The sequence below is a fragment of the Poecilia formosa genome, unplaced genomic scaffold (genome assembly GCF_000485575.1).
Source record: "Poecilia formosa unplaced genomic scaffold, Poecilia_formosa-5.1.2 Scaffold9, whole genome shotgun sequence".
Taxonomy (NCBI): Eukaryota; Metazoa; Chordata; class Actinopteri; order Cyprinodontiformes; family Poeciliidae; genus Poecilia; species Poecilia formosa.
In genome coordinates this window covers 62,630-80,480 of record NW_006799948.1, presented here as the reverse complement: position 1 = coordinate 80,480, position 17,851 = coordinate 62,630, and the positions used below count along the sequence as shown (strand labels likewise).

The window sequence follows — 17,851 nt, the reverse complement described above, 5'->3', positions numbered from 1 at the left end:
CCAGCACTGTGTTTTCGGGAAGTCACAGCTGTACTTAACTCCATCACAACACCTTGTCAGTGAGCTGGTTCAGGGCCCCTGAGGGGGATCTTTAACACAAACACGGGCGTTCATTAAGTCCTGTTTGCCTCAGTCAAACATGAAGGGTTTTGTGTGTATACATATTTGAGAACATGATTATGTCCTGCACCGACAGCTGTGTGTGTGTTTTAAACAAGCATTATGCTCCATCAACTCTTTGCTGAAAAACAAACATGATATTTATCAGTGTTAAGTCCCTGATCATTGTTAATCAGTACAATAAATGTCCAGGGGGAAAAAGCTAATGGTTTCAAGATATACCGCAGTTTTAAAACTTTGGAGTTTCATCTGGTAGATTTGTGCTGCCAATAGTTGCGTTTCCATTACAAATGTGCATAAAACTCTGTCAATACTCCACAAAAGTTGAAAAAATAAAGTCATGGCATTTCCGTTAAATAACAGTGAAATTATTACTCTTGCACAATTTTAACCAGTTGCTATCAAACTATAACTTCAGTTGATAAAACAAATGTAAGTTGGTCTTATGATCTCTGGATTTGAAGGTTTTAAATGCGACACTTTGTCCACTGCATGTCTGTGACTCTTATTTTAATGTTAAAGAAAAAGTTGTTCTTGAGTTGTTGCCTTGTTGACTGTGCTAGCTTAAAAAAAAAGACAATAGCTAGCAGATAACATTTTGGGTATTTAGTAGAAAAATGTAATACAGGTACATACCACAACATGGACTAGTCGAACATGTGATTGGATTCTTTAAAATATAATGGAGTTGTTTAAAAAAAAAAAAAAAAAAAAAGTGGAATTTTTGGTTTTCCTTCAAATATTGCTAACATCTCGGCTCCTTTTTCTGTTTCTTCTCATCCTGTTAGCTTAATGCATCACTCCGATTTAGCAGTTATAGAAGCTCAACTTAGATTTTTGTACTTTTATTCAGTAAATATATCTGTGTTAGGGTTAGATTATGGACCAGGGCAGGTGGAGACAATATTGATCCTTCGTGCAATTCTCAGCCCGTCCGTATGACCTCGGAACTTGAGACCACAGATTCCTCTGATCGATCAAACTGTAAGACAACAGAGCTATTGACTTTTGCGTGCTGTATTTCAGCTTCTCGACTGTAAATGATTAGGAAGAAGACGAGAAACACCGTTCCTCCAAAAGTGTACAAATGTAGAGTCAGATATTGTGTTTGGTTAACTCTTGTTCTTATGTAAACCAACAATACTGCTTCCTTTGTTCAAACATCAACCTCATAGTCTTTTTTTGTGGCACCACCTGTAGACAGTGAAGAGGAGGAATGATGTAATCACAGTGTATGAAAACATCTCTATCTGCTGCTCTGTTTGTAACCAACTGTTTGTTAGAATCAAGAGCTTCACAAACACTGACATGATGCACAAAAGGCTGACTAACTGATGGAAATATAGAGGAAAAATGGCTCCCATATAATATCAACACCGTCCTAAAATAATGGCCCCAGTCACTTTTTACCTAAAGTGATTGTTTTTCGCCCAATAAATTTTCTGTGGCAAAAAATGTCTTGGGCTATTATTTTAGAAAGGTGATAATATGTGAATAATGTCTAAAGAATGCAAAAGCGGCTCACTAAGTTTAAAATAAGCTGTGGTTTATGGATGCATCTTAATAAATCATTTAAAAGTTCATTTCAGTATTTCAGCTCAAGAGAGAAACTTATGACAGGTGATGTAGTCCAACTGTTTTTAAGCTAATTTTGATCATCATATATATATATATATATATATATATATATATATATATATATATATATATATATATATATATATGCTTTGTAACCCATAAAGACAAAACTTTTTTATATATTTATCCCACTTCGTGTTGTCAGACATTGCCAAATTAGATGATTTCTTTACTGTACAGGCCTGATACGGAAATTAATATGGTTACTTACAGTTATTTATAGACTTTAACAGAGTCATCTCAGTTTGGATTGAATGTTTTCCTGATTAAATGAAATAACTACAACAATGCTTTTTGGATTCACTCAGGTTATGCCTGCCTCATATTAAATCATAAGAATAATTGTGTGTCAAAAATACTTTTTCAAAGTATTAGATTTCACATTTTAAAGTGACATATTGAAAAATAAAAAATAACTTTTTGGTATTAAAAGTTATCGAGATGCAGCTGGACAATAAGCGTAACTGAAAGCGGGCTCCCCTGCCTCGGGCCTCAGCTAATATTGGACCGCCTCTGGGTTTAATCCTTCTTAAAGTGATAGAACGAAAACAATACATTACGATGCGAACTTTCTAAGAGTGGGGTCTGAACAAACATAATATGTGAAAAGATATATGCAGCAAAGTTCTGACATGATCAACATCAACAAGTGTGGGCTGTGGCACGCGTTTGGCACTGAGGAACCTGCTTGGTTCCTGCTTGGTTCCTCTTTTAGCTGATTTGTTTCAAACTACAAAGCTGTGCGTCTCTGAATGAAAACAATAAAAAAGGAAGAAAAAAAAGAGAGGGACAGTGAGCCGCCATATGCGCGCGGCGGTGCGCCCTTACCCGCGCCGCCCTGGAGGAGTACGGGTCCTCGAACAGGTTCCAGATCACCGGCTGCCACTTCCTCCACAGACTGACGTTCCCGTCCGCCGCCACGTCCTCGATCCCCAGCCTCTTGCCGACCTCGTCGTCCTCCTCGCAGGTGGTGTCCACGTTGAGCTCGAACACGTCCAGCGCCTCCTCTGCGTCGCGGTGCTGCCGGTAGGTCATCCAGCAGCACGGCTCCACGTCCGTCTCATCGATGCCCCAGAAGGAGAGCTCTTCCTCGAACAGCGGTCCGCACACGTCCGCCGGGCAGTGCAGCTTCCCGGTGCGGTAGTAGTTGAGCACGTAGGCGAAGACGCCCGGGTGGCGGTCGAAGAAGTACTCGTTGGTCCGCGCGTTGTACTCGATGAAGCCGGGGACTTGTTGCAGCTGGTCCAGCACGGAGTCGATGTCCGAGTCGGAGGCGAGCAGGGCCAGGCGCGTCCCCGGCAGGGTCTTCAGGGTGCTCTTGTAGGTTTCGTGCCTCGTGCCCCCGACGTTGAGGATTATCCTCTCGTTGTCGTCGAACTTGCCCATCGCTCCGTTTCAGACATGACTCGATGGGCTCTCAGGGAGAGACGCCGAGATGGAGGTGGTCGGTGCGCATCGCGCGGTCCGCTCTGACGGCCCAGCGACGCCCGGAGGCTGCCGGATGATCCGAACCCGAGCAGACTGTGAGGAGCCGCCGCCGCTGCTGCTGCTGTTGATGCTGCTGCGCGTCTCCGGCGTCCCCTGCCCCTCTCCAAGACGCACAGCCGCCTGCCTCGTCAGCGTCCGGCACGCCGCCTAAAACAGCGGAACGCGCAACAGCAACAGCTCTCTGGGAATCGATGACGGCATCATCGTTAGAGGCTGTCTTGGAAAAACTAATCCGCTCCGTCTTCTGTCACGTCGTTCTCGTTGTTGTTGTTGTTGTTGTTGTTGTTGTTGATGCCAGTGAAAACCGATCCGCGCCCGCATCTTCGGAGCCGGGGGTCAGCAGAAGCATCTGCGGAGGAGGAAGATGTGTCAGTCAGAAATTCACGTTTCTCAAACCCAACGCGTAAAAAACAAAAACAAAAACGATGGAGAATAAAACATTATCAACAGGTCTTCAGCTGCACTTTGCGTTCAAGGATGAATGTAATTGCAGACGAGACCAACGCCCACCGGCCACCTCGCCGCACCGCCACCAAATGAAGGGTTTCCAAGCGCGCTGCCACAAAGTTGGGGAAAGGGTCCTAGATGGGGGGAGGTTTGGGATATTCGTGTGGCAAGCTAGAATTTATGAAGTTTTATCAGGTTTCAGAGAAGTCTGGAGGAGTATTGAACACTGATATTCGAGTATCTTACAGGTGTGATTGAGGGTAGAAAAATGAGAGATTTTGAAAATATTTATTTTCCAAACTTCAGTCTTATGTGAGTAAAAAAGTAGTTGCATCATTTCTATTATTTTTCTTTGCCTTCCTGCCTTTCTTCTAGCTTCACTTTTCCATCTGTCGTCCCTTTCTGCATTGTGTCCTTTCCTTCCATTCTTACGACTGACCTTCTTATATCCTTTTTCTTTGTGCCCTTCTTTCCTTCTCTTCTTTCATTCTCCTTTCCTACTCGTCTTTTCTTGGACGTCTCTCTCTCTCTCTGTGTCTCTCTCGCTCGACTCAGTCCTCATTTACTGTCGTTCTTTCAGTCCATTGCAGTTTCCATGTGGAAAGTTTTGGTGGGATGAGGTGGGGTTTTCAGCCGTATCAAAAATCGGTTTGTTTCATTATTTCGCAAAACTGCAACGGAAGCGCCTTTTTCCTCGTCACGCGAGTCACATGATCAATAACCGGATGTTGCCACTGGCGCAAACCACGAAGAAGACAGAACAGAATAACTGGCTGGGAAGTGGGTGTTGGGCACAGTACAATTAATCTCGCAAATTAATTTGATTGCAAGTTTATTTGAATAAGCAACTTTTTTTTTTAATTTGAAAAGTGCAGTAATTGAGGAATATTTTTTGTAACTATAAATTGTATATATGTGTGTGTGTGTAAAAAACAGAATAAACATCAAAAGTGCATCCTACTGATGGTACATTTAAATCATAGGATCATCGTGAGAATGATTTGACTAAAGTTAAATAATTTTTTTGGGGGGGGAGGTCGAGGGGTGAACGTGTAAGACCTTTGCCTTTGTTTTCTTTTTGCCTTACTGTAGTTCTGGCCTCAAAACTGTACCAAGTCATTTTCCCCCAGTTGTTCTTTCATAGTTAAATCATGAACCCTGACCTTACCTGATATAAAGGAGGTCTGCAGTGCTTTAGATGGTCTGGGTTCTTCGGTGACCCCTTGGATGAGTCTTAAATGTGCTCCTGGGAAAGTTCCATCTTGTCTCTATTGGTGTATAATGTCTCTAAATGCTATTTGCTGAAGTCCTAGTACCTTTTTTTTAACATTTAATCCTCAAAAAATGGCACTATGAGTTGCTTTTTGAGACCTAACAACCTACTTCATGTTGTCTGACAAGTCTTGTCTATGCAATTTCTTGATAATACATTCTGTTCTAAAAGCAAGCCGGGACGCAGATTTGATCAGATTAAGTTTAGCTCCTGAGCCTAATCAGTTCAACCAGGATTTACCAAAGGGTACAATTACTTCTCACATTGGGTTGGATTGGTTTGATTGAGTGTTTCTTTCACCATTTTGATCCTTTTCATCAAACTCCATGTGACTCATCAATCCTCAGTTGCTATAGATAGTAGCAGGTGGTTCCTATCAGCGAGACAGCCAAGCACTCCCAGTCATCAGCTGACAGATTTTGCCGTAAGGAGCCACGAAGCAGCCGTCAGCCAGAAGGCCCGTCGTCTGACAGCCACCACAGTGTGAGAGGAGGGAAGAGGAACATCTTCAGGGAATCTGAGCACAGCTCAATCAACGAGAAGACACCCCGCGGGTAATTTTTCCCATGATTACATGCGTCATTATCCCCTGATGCAAGACCTGTTTGTAGAACTGCAACCTCTGAGTGACCTAATTACCCCAAGATTGCATAGAGGCAATCTTTCTGCATTTCAATGTCTTTCTTCTAAATTTGAAAGGTGTAACCACACCATTGTCTCTGCTCAGCAGTGTGACAGAGGGGGTCTGACTCCAACTTTTTAGACCCCATCAACTGGGTTGAAACTGGACGAAGCAAACAAACACAGAATCTGTCCAATTATTTTAGAGATTCATCTGGTGGATTTAAAAGGCTGTTCCAGTAATAGTGACATTTTTCGGCAATGATTTTAACTGGGAGCAAAAAATAGTCTATCATTGATCTTTCATTAGTGAAAATTACAGAAGAAAGGTCTTCTGGTCACTTTAACAAGGAAATAATAATAAAAATCCCAGCAGTAGCAAATTTACTGATTTTACCTAGACTTTGGGTGCATTCACACCAGCCTGGACTATAGCGCAGTGCATTCTGGGTAAATATATACCTGCCGAGTCTCCCGTTTTGGCTGGGAAGATACCGTTTTTTATCTCCTTCCTGCTGTGCTCCCATATTATTATTTTCCCGTAAATATCCCGTATGATGGCGCCCCCTTTTAGGTTAGTTCTTCTCCCCTGTACGCCCCCCAATCTTCATTTCCTCCCCCGCCGTCTGTTACATATTCAACCCGCAGTCCGAAATCAAACTGAGTCTGCCAGACTATTAGGTGTGAAAACAGCATGGAAAGCAAACATGTCTGTGAATGGCATCACTTTATCCTTAAGATCTTAAGAGATCTTAAGGATCTCTTAACTAGGAGTTTGTGTTGCTGCCACTATAGAAGCACCAACAATCTTCAGACCACAGACAGTGGAAGCTGCAATCACAACATAGTTCATGAACATTGGGCATTTTGAGTCTCTGTTCAAAATGTCCCTAAGGATGAAGAAAAGATTATTATTGCCAAGGTCTAGGAATAAAAGTTATAAATAAATTCTTGATTTAGAATTGGCACTGTGAACCCTTTGGATGATCTTTGCTCAAACATTTCTATAAAAAAAAAAGCTCACTCGTAGCACAGACATCCAAAAACAAAATCGATTAGAAAAGTTGGTTCCCCAATCTCAGCCTTCTAGATAACTCTCTCAACACACATTGGCGCCGAACTCCCCTGGAAACTTGGATGAATTCCCTTAAGGGACACCTTGAAAATTGAGAAGTTCATATAGCCTGAAGTTATTTGTGCCTCTGACCCAAAACAAGCCCTCATCAGAACCTTCCTGCTTCCCAAGAGGGAAGAACTCCAACACTAAGGTACTCAACCAATACCCAAATGGCCAACAGAGGAGATGTCAGCTAACAGCAAATACAGGGGTGATGACTTTCTACAATACACTGATTTCAATTTTGCTTCAACGTGAGGTTGAGCTGGTGAAAAACTCCATGTGTGATGAAGAGTCCCTTTTAATGTTTCACTAATGAGGTCATTTAACTTGGAGCACGGGGGACGACAGTGGTCCAGGACAGTCGTTGCCTATAAACAGCCCGTCAGTGTTCTGAATGATGCAGGTAGGAAACAGCATCCCGGGTTCTTCTCTCCCTCCTCATAATATCATGACTAAAAATAGAGCAGCCAGATTGCTGATCTTTATCAGGAACTGGAGGGCACAAAAAAGGAGAAGGAAAGAAAACGTCCGATGGAAAGTCCTTGCCCGGTTCATTTCGCCTGACAGGATCAGTCCCAGGGGGAGATGGAGGCCAGAAGCACAGCCTTGGTTTGTTTCCATAGGGACATTTTTCAGAAATGGGGGATTACTTTAAGTGGTCGTGTACAACAGATTCTGGGAGAGAAAAATCTAGTTTCATTATGTTTTGTTTTTTTAAAAAAAAAATGTACTAAAAAGGATAAATTATGCTCACAGCTTATTGAGGCCAGAACAGAGCATACTGTTTTCTCAAAACAAAAATATACAAAACATGGTGTTCCTATGTTTTCAGACTCTTTTAATTGGATACCTCTAAATAAAACACACTAAAGCCATCAGAACCTAATTGGTAAGCTGACTAAATACACATCCCCTGTTGTGTTACAGGGTGATGGCAACGTCATGGTGTGAGATGATTTTCTTTAGCATGAAATAGAAAGTTTACCTTAGAAAAAAAAAACTGTTTGGAGTTGCAGAAGACAATTAGAGCCACAATGAAAAAGGGTTATATGGAAATTGATGTGTTAGAATGGTCTAGCTAAAGTCTAGACCTAAATCAAATGGAGAATCTGTACCAAGTCTTGAAAACTGGCATTCACAGATCCTCTCTGTCCCACCTGACCGAGTTTGACCTTTCATGCAAAGAAGGATGGGCAAAAAATGTAAATTTCAAGATGAATGATTTTGCAAGTCAATATAGAGAAAGACTGAGCAACGAAACGAGAGCACTGGTCCAGAAACAGCAAGAACATGACTGAATCACATTGTATTACATTTTAAAAAAAAGGAGATATTGACCGAGTTCTCTGTCAGAACCTTCAGTTCTGTTCTGTTTGCTTTCCACAAACCCGCTGACTCTGAAGACAACCAGGACACAAAAAGACACTCCTTTGTTTAAAACCTAAAATAAAACCTCTGCAATTTCAGTTGTCTCTTCAAATAAAGGCAAGAAAACAGCTTACTTTTTCACTTTGAGTAAGAGATGCTATTTTTGCCGGCCTTTGAGAGGGAATGAAAGGAACCCAGCAGTCTCCGAACAAACAAATCAAGACGAGACACATCCAGGTATGACAACCGTCTCTTCATATAACTGCACATTTGTTTGGATGAGTTCTCAACTGTTTCAGTGACAGTCCCATGATGCCAAGTCTCAGAAGACAATGGTCTTCTTCCTCATGTTCCTGATAAATAAAATGTCAATTCTGTTGTCTTCATGCAGTTCCTGCCAAAATCACACTGAGTTGTCCGTCTCATGTTGAAAGAACTGAGAAAATGAAAGGAAAACTTAAAATCGAAGCGCACCTGCTCTCTTCTTGTCTTGTCTCTAAGGAAGTTATCAAATGATCAAGTTGGTTGGAAGTATGACGATTCATATTGTATCCTGATTCTTTGGCACCTCTGGATTGATTGTAAGAATCTGTTCCTTACAGTAAAATACAAAAACTTGGGGATGCTTTAAACCTTTTGCACATTATTGCACAAAGACGTTAAGAGTATGGGAAAAGCCTGGCACAGAAGGAGCTATAGTCGTGTAAAATCAACAGTCCATGGGAATGTAAACGGTGCCAATAAAAACCACTTATGCGCTATAAATGCCACAACACTCCCGGGATCACTTTGGTGCGTTTAGAAGTCCTGCATGACCCTGAAGGGAGCATGCTCTGGGAATGAGGTCATCTGCAGTCTGTGGACATCTCCTTTTAAATGCCTCCAGTCCCCATTCGTAATAGCTGTGCGGCTCGTAAAATATTCCGTCTCGTGCTCACCGCGAGCCGTTGGACGGAATCGGGCGGGAATCCCAATGGAACGCGAGTAAGCTGATTAAATGTTGCTTTTATAATTGAGAGAGCCAAGCTAATTTGCGCTAAATCCCCTATCTTTTTTCTGATGCTACATGAAAGGAAGACAATAACAAACTCAGCATGGTCTAATTATGAGCTATGATTAGAAGAGGTGGTTTAATTTGCAAAGACGCTTTAGAGAAGTTCCTCCAAATACCTTGTTCTACTGAACAGAGGGAAGCTTTACTTCCTGATTTGCCCCATCTTGCTTGTTTAATAATTCTCTCTTCGACCCATTTCCCTCACAATGTAAATAAAAAAATATGTATTTATTAATACGATGTTGCTCACAGAAGTAGGCCAAAGCTTCCCAGTAGAAAACGTTTCTAATTTAACCTTGTGGCTCCAGCTTTGGGCATGTTGCTCTGGCGCCATCTGCAGGTATGCTATCATGAATGCATCTCAACTTCATTTAATTTTAGTGGAGTAATCAACACAAAGTAGCGGATAGTTGAGATGAAACGTATTTGTGTGTCCATTAAACATTTGTTTAATGGACACACGGCAATTTTACTTACCCCATACCGTAAGTCCGATTCATTTCTTTTGGTTTCTTGGATCCTGTCTCTAGAGGTTGTGACGGAGTGCGAGAACTGGGAAATGGTGTGAGACTGCAACCTGGTGGACAACTTAATCATTGGCGCATTCTTCATGCCGATTTTCAGGCAGGTGTTCCGGTTTTTAGAGACCAGTCACACATGAAGCTATTGAACTGAAGAGCTCCTTCAGTGACGGACCGTTGCATCTTATGTGCGCAAAGGGGAACCGTCATAGATCCTTCCTCCTGGTATCGGTTAAGACTATAACTACCACAGCTCCCAGCAAACTCAAACAGTTTTTCGTTTTAAATAGCATCCCTGACATATTTCAGCCTCTTAATATGATGGAGATCAAGTTTTGTTTTACAATTTTATTTCCTACCAAGGCAAGCTGAGTTTGTCCGCTCAGCCCAAACATGGAACAATCATCATAGGCTTTAACAATGCACACATGGGAAATAAGGGATGAAAACAGTGACGAAATAAGGCAAACATCTTCTTTGTGAGCTGTAAAAGATCAGCTTTCTGAATACGCCACCCGGCCCAGGGCTGGACAGCTCAGGAATAAAATGCTTTGGTTTTAATATTCAATTGTAATGAACAAAAAAAAAAAAAAAAGTTAAACCTGTTAATCTGTGTTCAACACAATCCAACAGATTTTGACATCTGATTTAGCAACAAGGCTAATCCAGGCAGCTGAAATCAATAAGTATAGTCACTCATGCTCACTTTAAAACAATAAATAAATAAACAAATAAGCGTTATTTTGTATAGCATATTAGGGCCATTGTAGATAGATAAAAACAATGTCTGCCAAAAACACTTCGAGATTTGAGATTAATCTTAGACATTTTCTAGGAAAAAAAAAAACTAGGACATTTCTGAGTTTCAAAAGTCAAACATTTTTAACATTTGAAAATTATCCAAGTTTCAAATTTTTTATATAAAAAAAAGGAAAATTCAGAGTTTGAAAGGATAAAAATGTGAGAATGAGTTTCAACAGAAAATTTTGAAAAGTCAAAATTTGAAGAGTTGAAAATTTCCTAGTTTTGTTATTAATCTCTGAACATTTCCACATTTTTTGCCAAGAAAATTTCTAACTTTGGACTTTTCAAACTCAGAATTTACCCAGTTTTTTTCTAGAATATTTGAGATTTATCGGCAAAAATGTGCCCTTACTCCCCCACTGCAATGGTCCTAATATGGCGCTGTAAAATATTAGTGTATTTTTTCTCATAATAATTATAATATGCTAAGGCAGAGTGGTAACTGTTGTAAATAGGAGTTTAAAGAAGATGTGACACTGTGTGTCTGTAGCAGATTAAATGATTGTCGGTTCATGCAGTTACACTGTGAACATAGAAACTAAAGGAAACGCCATGCAGTAACGCTGGACGTCCATCGCACCACAAGCTAAAGTTCACTTCTTTATAGGATTGCAATCTAAACAACATCCAGCAGCATCAGTCTCTTCAGGGGGAAAAAATAAAGTATCTAAAATGTGATAAAAGAGAAAACAAATTCATTGAAAGGCGTAGGATCCTTCTTTCAGCTAGCGGACAGCAACAGGCTGGGGGAGGGCTGCATTACTCGTACTTCTGTACATCTTGGGTGTCTGTCTGCAGGGTTAGGCTGCTGCTGTGGGAGCTGAGAAGTGTTCAACGAGGCAAGGAAACACTAAGCTTCTGCATAACAGTTTGGCTTCAACATTCAGACAGATGTGAAAAGAAAACGGATGACAAGAGGTGAAAAAAGTGAGAAGTTCAAGCGGCTCTGTCTGCATGCCTTCACACGGACAAACAAATGCTGCTCTATAAACCTTTAAAACCCCTCTGCCCTTTTCTGTTTCATGGAGAAAAAGGTTCTCAAAAACACACAGGTGTTAATATCTTTAGATAAATAGTGATGTCTGTGAAATATAGTCTGCATTGCAGGTCTTATTACACTACCAGGTGCATCTCAGGTCGGAATAGCTTTAAAAAGTGCCCGATTCATTTTGCCGATTATGGCGTCCAGCTGCTGCCAACTTCATCGTCATTCCACCTGCTCTAATTAAATAAAATCAATGCAATATTTGAAAAAGATTATGCTGCTGCGTTGTCATGGAAACGTCTCAGCCGGACCACCACATTGATCCCAAAAGGAAATTAACTGTTGTGACTCATAATTCAAGGTTCTTTGAGAGTTTATCCTCTCTAAAGGAAACTCTGCTTAATTCTGCACTAAACAACAAATGCCGGTAAATATCTTACAGGCTGTACAAAGTGCATCATTGGAAGGTTGAGTGGAATGAAAAACTGTAGGAAAAAACAACATAGAGGCACGTGACCTTTTAACCCTCTTGCAGTCTTAAGATAACATTTATCCTGTGCGCGGTCAGGCGGGGGTTGCACTGACCCTGTGTGCGCTTTTACCAGGTTTTTCTTATTTGTGCGTTTTCAGCTGGCTCTAAGAAAAAATTTTTATCTGATAATTAGCTGTATTTCAGGTTTTCATTAGTTGGAAGCCACAATCCCCAAAAACAAACAAAAATAAACCCTTTAAATGTACCATTGCGTGTAAATGAATCTTTTTGTTTTGTTTTACCAAATTATCTTTTTGATTACATTCAAATGTTTTGTTATTCGCTGGAGAACACCGAGATCTAGAAACGCATTTTATCTCTAGCTAGCCTAGCGTAGCTTAGCATCCTCCAGCAGCAGCTCTTTGCTGTCCTTTGCGACCGGAACATGCAAACAGATCCGTTTTAGGTTTACGTTTTATGTCATGACTATGTGAGCCGTGGAAGCCTTTCAGATAATAAATATTCCTAGTAAACTGTCACATCGCTGCCTCCTGGTGGAGAGTTCATTCAGGCCTGTTGCGCCTCCTGAGGCCGGTTCCAGGCTGCTCTGAACACACCTGCTCAATGTTTGTCTCGCATGATGAAGAACACTCTGAATCTTCCACCTTGTCTTCCCCTTTATCATCCGCCTCTGCTTCTTCTTCTTCCTTCTCCTCCTCTTCTTCTTCAGCAGACTCTTCCGGTCGGAGCTCCATCGTGTCCTCGCCCTGCGCCGCCGCCTCATCCCTGCCGTCAGCAGCTTCCTTTGGAGCCTCCAGGGAGTCAGGGGAGGGCTGCACGTCCACCGCCACGGGGGTCTGGCTGGCTCCGATCGACTCGATCAGCTCGTCCAGGTTCCGGCCGCGGGAAACGTCTGAAACACAGAGCAGACTTTAGCGCCTCGTGACCACAAGGCTTCCATGTAAAGCAGGTGCAACACAGAAGTCTGGGCTCCATTGATTCTTGCAAATCTCCCCGACCATCACCGTCAGATATGTTGCCTCTCATGCAAAACCGACTCCAAGGGAGATTCAAAGCGAAGGGCTGCTGGGGCTGGGAATTCAAAAACGATGGTCAAGAAATGGAACGGTGAGGCCGAGTCGATGAGGAAACCAGTGTGAAGACTTGTTTTAGGTGATGATGGACAGACACTTTTGTTACAGTTCTGATTTCTTAAAGTATTTTTTCACATTACAGCACAACTCCTAATTTCTATGGATTTTACACTGGCAGTCTTCAACATCCACTGACTTCCAGCTTTTACATGCATCTCTGCTTCAATAAATATGATTTAATGGCCAAATTCCCTCTTTAGTTCACTATTGAGTTATATAGAGGCCTGGTGGGGAGCCAGTCATTTGATTTGGGTATCTTAAAGCAGAATAAAAAAATATTTTACTATCCATCGCTCAGACTTTAAAACACACAGATTTGTGTGAGTGATTCTTCGTGTGGAGACCCCACAGAAACCCAGAGCCCGCTCTGCCAGCCCACCGTTGGCGCTCAGCGGCGGACAGTCCATTCCTCTCTTCTTCATCAGGTAGCGGATGGTCTGCAGCTGAGACATGATCTCGTTCTTCTGCTCCTGGGCAACGGATTTCACGCTACGGAGGAAAACGGGACAGAAACGCGGAATTACAGTGAAATCTGAGATTATACAATCTACTCAAGTGTGTAGAGGTGAATGTGCAACAGGAAACTATTGTTAATGTGCACTAATTGATTGGTCTGGCATCAGGATTTTGGCCTGACTGTACCTTAATCATCAAATATTTCTATGACAAACCATTCTTAGTTTTGTAGAAAATAAACTATTGTACATCAGAATTGTCTTTTTCTGATTCCAGTCTTCTAACGTTTTTCTGGTGTAAAAAGTGTTTTTAGTCCATTTCGAGCAACAATAGCAGCACCTGCGTTTCTATTAGTCATATAATTGAGCAAATTGGAATTAGGAAAATAATTTTCCTTAATGGAAACGTCAATTTAAAAAATAAAAATAAAAGATGTTTTTTGATAAAAAGTTTCTGCACTCGGATGAGATGGTTTTTCAACTATATTGAAATTAGCGCATTTACCAAAACACTTTCACATCAAACGAATCACATGATCAACAGTAGTGATGTTACTACTGACAGAAATGATGAAGACGACGACAGGAAATGGTGGGGGGATGATGGTGCTCCATGTTTTCTAAAGACTTATCACGTTAAACTCATTCAGTTGTGATTTTAATTGCACTTCTAATTTACTGGAAACTCTGCAATTGTGAAATTGCGATTTTTCGACATTAGTAGAATATTGACAAAGTCGGATTCATGGCCCTCCTTTCCCCGAGAACCTTCTTTATAAACTCTGGATGCATTCAAGCAAATGTAATGAATATCTGCATTTTTGGGAAAAAAGAAAAAAAAAGGTAACACTTTCTTTGAAGGGGGGTGAATAAGACTGTCATGACACTAACATAAACATGACATAACACATGTCATGAACATGAATAAGCCTTCATGAATATTTATGACTGTTGTCATAAAGCGTCATTCGGTAAATTATGACACTTTTAATACAAAGTTGACATTATTCAAAATGTCTTTGTTGTGACATCTTGACATTAACCAAGATATTATTACTGATATAAATTTGCTATAAAAGTATTACTGATTGCCCTTTAAAAATTAGGTCACTTTATGTTATTAAAGGTAAAGTTTAAACAGTAATAAGTGACAAATTTGCTTATTATTAAACTTTGGCCACGCAAAATTCAAGAACAGCAGTTTGGACACCTCTGACCTAACTACCATAGAACAGAGGAGAATAATTAATATTAACACAACTGCTTTATTTTTATTTAAACAGCAGACACTTCTGTGTGAGGAAACCTGACCAGTTAGTGAGCGGGTCCAGCTGGGTGAGGATGGAGTTGAGCATCCTCTCCGTCTGCGCCAGCCTTTGTTCCAGTTCATTTAACTGGTTCTCTGTGTCAAAAAACAAACAAGACAGGAATACAAGTCAACCGCAACCAAATGTGTGCGGCCTCAGTCCGAACAAAGGCAAAGAGGAAAACACACCTGCCTCCGCTGACTTTTTGGCCCCTTTAGCAAACTTATCCTTTTGTGTTTTGTTATCTGAAGACTTGATCTGCAACAGAGAAGGAAATAAAACATTTCGAATTCAGTAATTACGTTTCAGAGTGGTAAAGTATGACGTAAAGTGGCTACCTTCAGAAACTTATATGCCGCAAACACGCCCACTCCGATGGCGTAGAGGGGCATCAGGGTGAACACGTAGCCTTTGTTGTTGTTGGACTTGTACTTGTCGCTCTTCATCTCCTGCTCCAGGCGCTTCTTCATCTGCTGGATGTTGTCGGCGCTCTGGTGGGAGCCGGGGGGGCTCACATTGATGGGCTGGCCCCTGGATGCTCCAGGGCCTGGACCTACAGCGTCATGGAAACGGGGAAAGGAGGGGCATGAATCTGACTGTGCCAAGAACCCCGATAAAAGGAATTGGGGTCATACTAGTAAATCTGCCTGCAGATCCATTAGATGCATCAAAACGAAGAGTTTGGAACATTTTTGGTTTCTAAAAGTACCAGCAAACATCAATTGCTTTGATGAATACCTTTAATTCCTAAGTTTTATGTTTGAGAAAAAAAAAAAAAAATCAACCATCTCTGTCTACCATCTTAGAAGTCTGTTTTGTCTTTCAGGTGTCCAAAAATAAAGAAAGAAATAAACACAATTGGTCAAATTTTCATTCCATTCATTTTATTCCTCAGCTGAAAACAAGATGGCGACCATTTGGGATGTTAAACAGGAAAGGAAATGAAAGACTTTGTGAGATTGCACTAATCCACTCAGTTTAATGGGTTGGGGTCATGAATCTACTTTTACTTTACACTACACTGCTGGAAGCAGCCATTACAGCACTGTAAGCTGCAGATAGAAAACTAAACATGCTCCATAAAACCTGCATAAGCTGTAAACAAACCTCACTGGATATGTGTAAAGAGGGTTAAAGTGCGCAAAGAAGACATTCTCATGACAATGATGCCAAGTGCAACAGATTCTTGCCGCTAATGCCACATTTATTGAATTATTCATGGTGTTCTTCGTCTGAGTAGCTGCCCCAGAACTGGCAAAGAGAAGAGCAAAATGGAGGAGCTTCACACTCAACACGGACAATTTTAGATGCCATTTTGTCATTCTGTTACAATTTACTGGGATTTTGTGACAGAGCAACACAAAGGTGTGTATATTTATGAAAAGAAGGAAAACGTTCACACATTTGTATTCAGCCTCTTTTAAACTGACACCCATAAGTAAAATCCTAATTGAATTAGAAAGTTAATTTTTTACATTTCACACTAATATAACCCCTCCCCCGCCGAATAGCCTAAAATTCTAAAATGAAACCGATCTCAAATCCAACTTTAGTTGTATTCCCTAAATAGCATAACTGCTTTACTTTTTGTGTGGGTCATAAATTGGTTTGATGCCAATATTCCTATAAAATGATCAAATCTTCACTCACATCTACACTAGACTATTTTTTAAATGCTATAAGTAAAATAAAAATAAAAACAGAAAAAACCTTGATAGTTAACTTAACATGTTTTTCTTAAGTTTAATAACTATTTTAAGGCATCCTGTTTGGATATTTAATCGTTTAAAACTAATAAAGTTATCAGAACCATGGACAGCAGCCATCCGGATATAAAGTTCAGCAAGTATTCAGATATCCTCATGAACACACTTCAAGTTCAACTAGATTTAAAATCCAATTTCCTATGAAAAAATTATAATGTTGCACTTTTTGTTACATTTCCTTCCTTTTAACACAATAACCGTATTTTTGGCACAATATTTTCTATTCAGGTAAAAGCCTGGCCGTTCCTGAGGAAAAACGCGACAACCACACACAGGCCACGGACGGGAACACACGCACACATACACAGGACACCAGCGGCCTGGTGGGAAACACACACAAGCCAGAACGGGAACTCGTCACCTTTTCTGTTGTAGCGAAGGTCAGATTTGGTTTCCTTCGCCGCTGTCCCCCCACCGACACCGAACAACCTCGGCAGGACGACAAACGTGAAGAGCACCGCCGTGAACGCCAGGGCGACTTGTTGAGATGTTGACAGTACCATCCCTGCTGCTGGGGAAAATAGCCGAGGAACAGCGCCGAACACCGGGCACAAACAGCAGCAAACAGCGCTAGCCGCCAGTAAAGAGCAACTAAGCGGTGAGAATGCGTCTGGAATCAGATATAAACTGGAGTTATGAGAGAAGTAGGCGACGGAAGCTGCCTCTTGCAACTCTAACACCAAAACAGCTGCGCTCTGTTGCTTACACGATTACTTCCGGATTGGGAACCTTCACAATAAAAGCTTTTGCTTCAAAACAAATCTTTAAATATGGACAGAATTTTGAAGACGGCATACTTGCATCCATTTATTTAAACTTAAATTCAAAATTATACCAATGACAGATTTTAGTTTCAAATGTTTACTAGTTCATTCAACAAGAACCTGTTTTCTGAAAGGAAATGAGAAAGGCGTTTCAGGACACATCGGAAAACATCAGATACCTAATATACAAGTTTCAATAAGTAATGGAAAAATCTTTATTGACATATCAATTAAACCCTTCTTTTAGTCTTTATGAACTATTTGCATGCTTCCATGGTATTTTGACAGAGTGTCTCTGACGATTTCCAAGCCGTGTTATCACCTTATTTCTTACTGACAAAGGTTCTTGATCAGATTCAAGTCGTAAATTTGGTTCGGCCACTCCAAAATTTTAGTAATTAAAGTAAAAATCATCTTGGAAAAATAAAATGATAGATAGATAGATAGATAGATAGATAGATAGATAGATAGATAGATAGATAGATAGATAGATA

General features: G+C 40.9%; 2 protein-coding genes across 9 annotated transcripts in view; both read right to left on the bottom strand.

Annotated features, from left to right (window-relative positions):
- Positions 1-10,430, bottom strand: part of kcnc2 (potassium voltage-gated channel, Shaw-related subfamily, member 2) — a 66,689-nt gene extending 56,259 nt beyond the window's left edge. For 4 of the 8 annotated variants that reach the window (XR_001659385.1, XM_016663360.1, XM_016663364.1 and 1 more), the window contains exon 1: positions 2,587-4,559. Coding sequence is in view for 7 of the 8 variants with exons in the window: in XM_016663360.1 (XP_016518846.1) it covers positions 2,587-3,144 (558 nt within the window). In the remaining variant the exon portion in view is untranslated. Of the gene's footprint in view, positions 1-2,586; positions 4,560-9,606 lie in introns of those variants that run through there. The other 4 variants (XM_007577297.2, XM_007577306.2, XM_007577313.2 and 1 more) reach the window with 2 other exon arrangements.
- Positions 10,431-10,571: 141 nt separating this feature from the next.
- ccdc107 (coiled-coil domain containing 107) lies at positions 10,572-17,314 on the bottom strand. Its single transcript, XM_007577276.2, has 6 exons — positions 16,955-17,314; positions 15,166-15,380; positions 15,016-15,085; positions 14,832-14,922; positions 13,445-13,554; positions 10,572-12,824 (listed from the first exon to the last, which is right to left on the bottom strand). The coding sequence occupies exons 1-6, from the start codon at positions 17,094-17,096 to the stop codon at positions 12,475-12,477; spliced, it is 978 nt and encodes a 325-aa protein (XP_007577338.1). The 5' UTR covers positions 17,097-17,314; the 3' UTR covers positions 10,572-12,474.
- Positions 17,315-17,851: the final 537 nt, after the last annotated feature.

Coding starts and splice junctions, on each gene's coding strand:
- ccdc107 (XM_007577276.2), bottom strand. CDS start 17,096: ATGGTACTGTCAACATCTCAACAAGTCGCCCTGGCGTTCACGGCGGTG. Junction 15,086..15,165: donor CGGCATATAAGTTTCTGAAG/GTAGCCACTTTA, acceptor TCTCTGTTGCAG/ATCAAGTCTTCAGATAACAA. Junction 14,923..15,015: donor CAAAAAGTCAGCGGAGGCAG/GTGTGTTTTCCT, acceptor TTTTTGACACAG/AGAACCAGTTAAATGAACTG.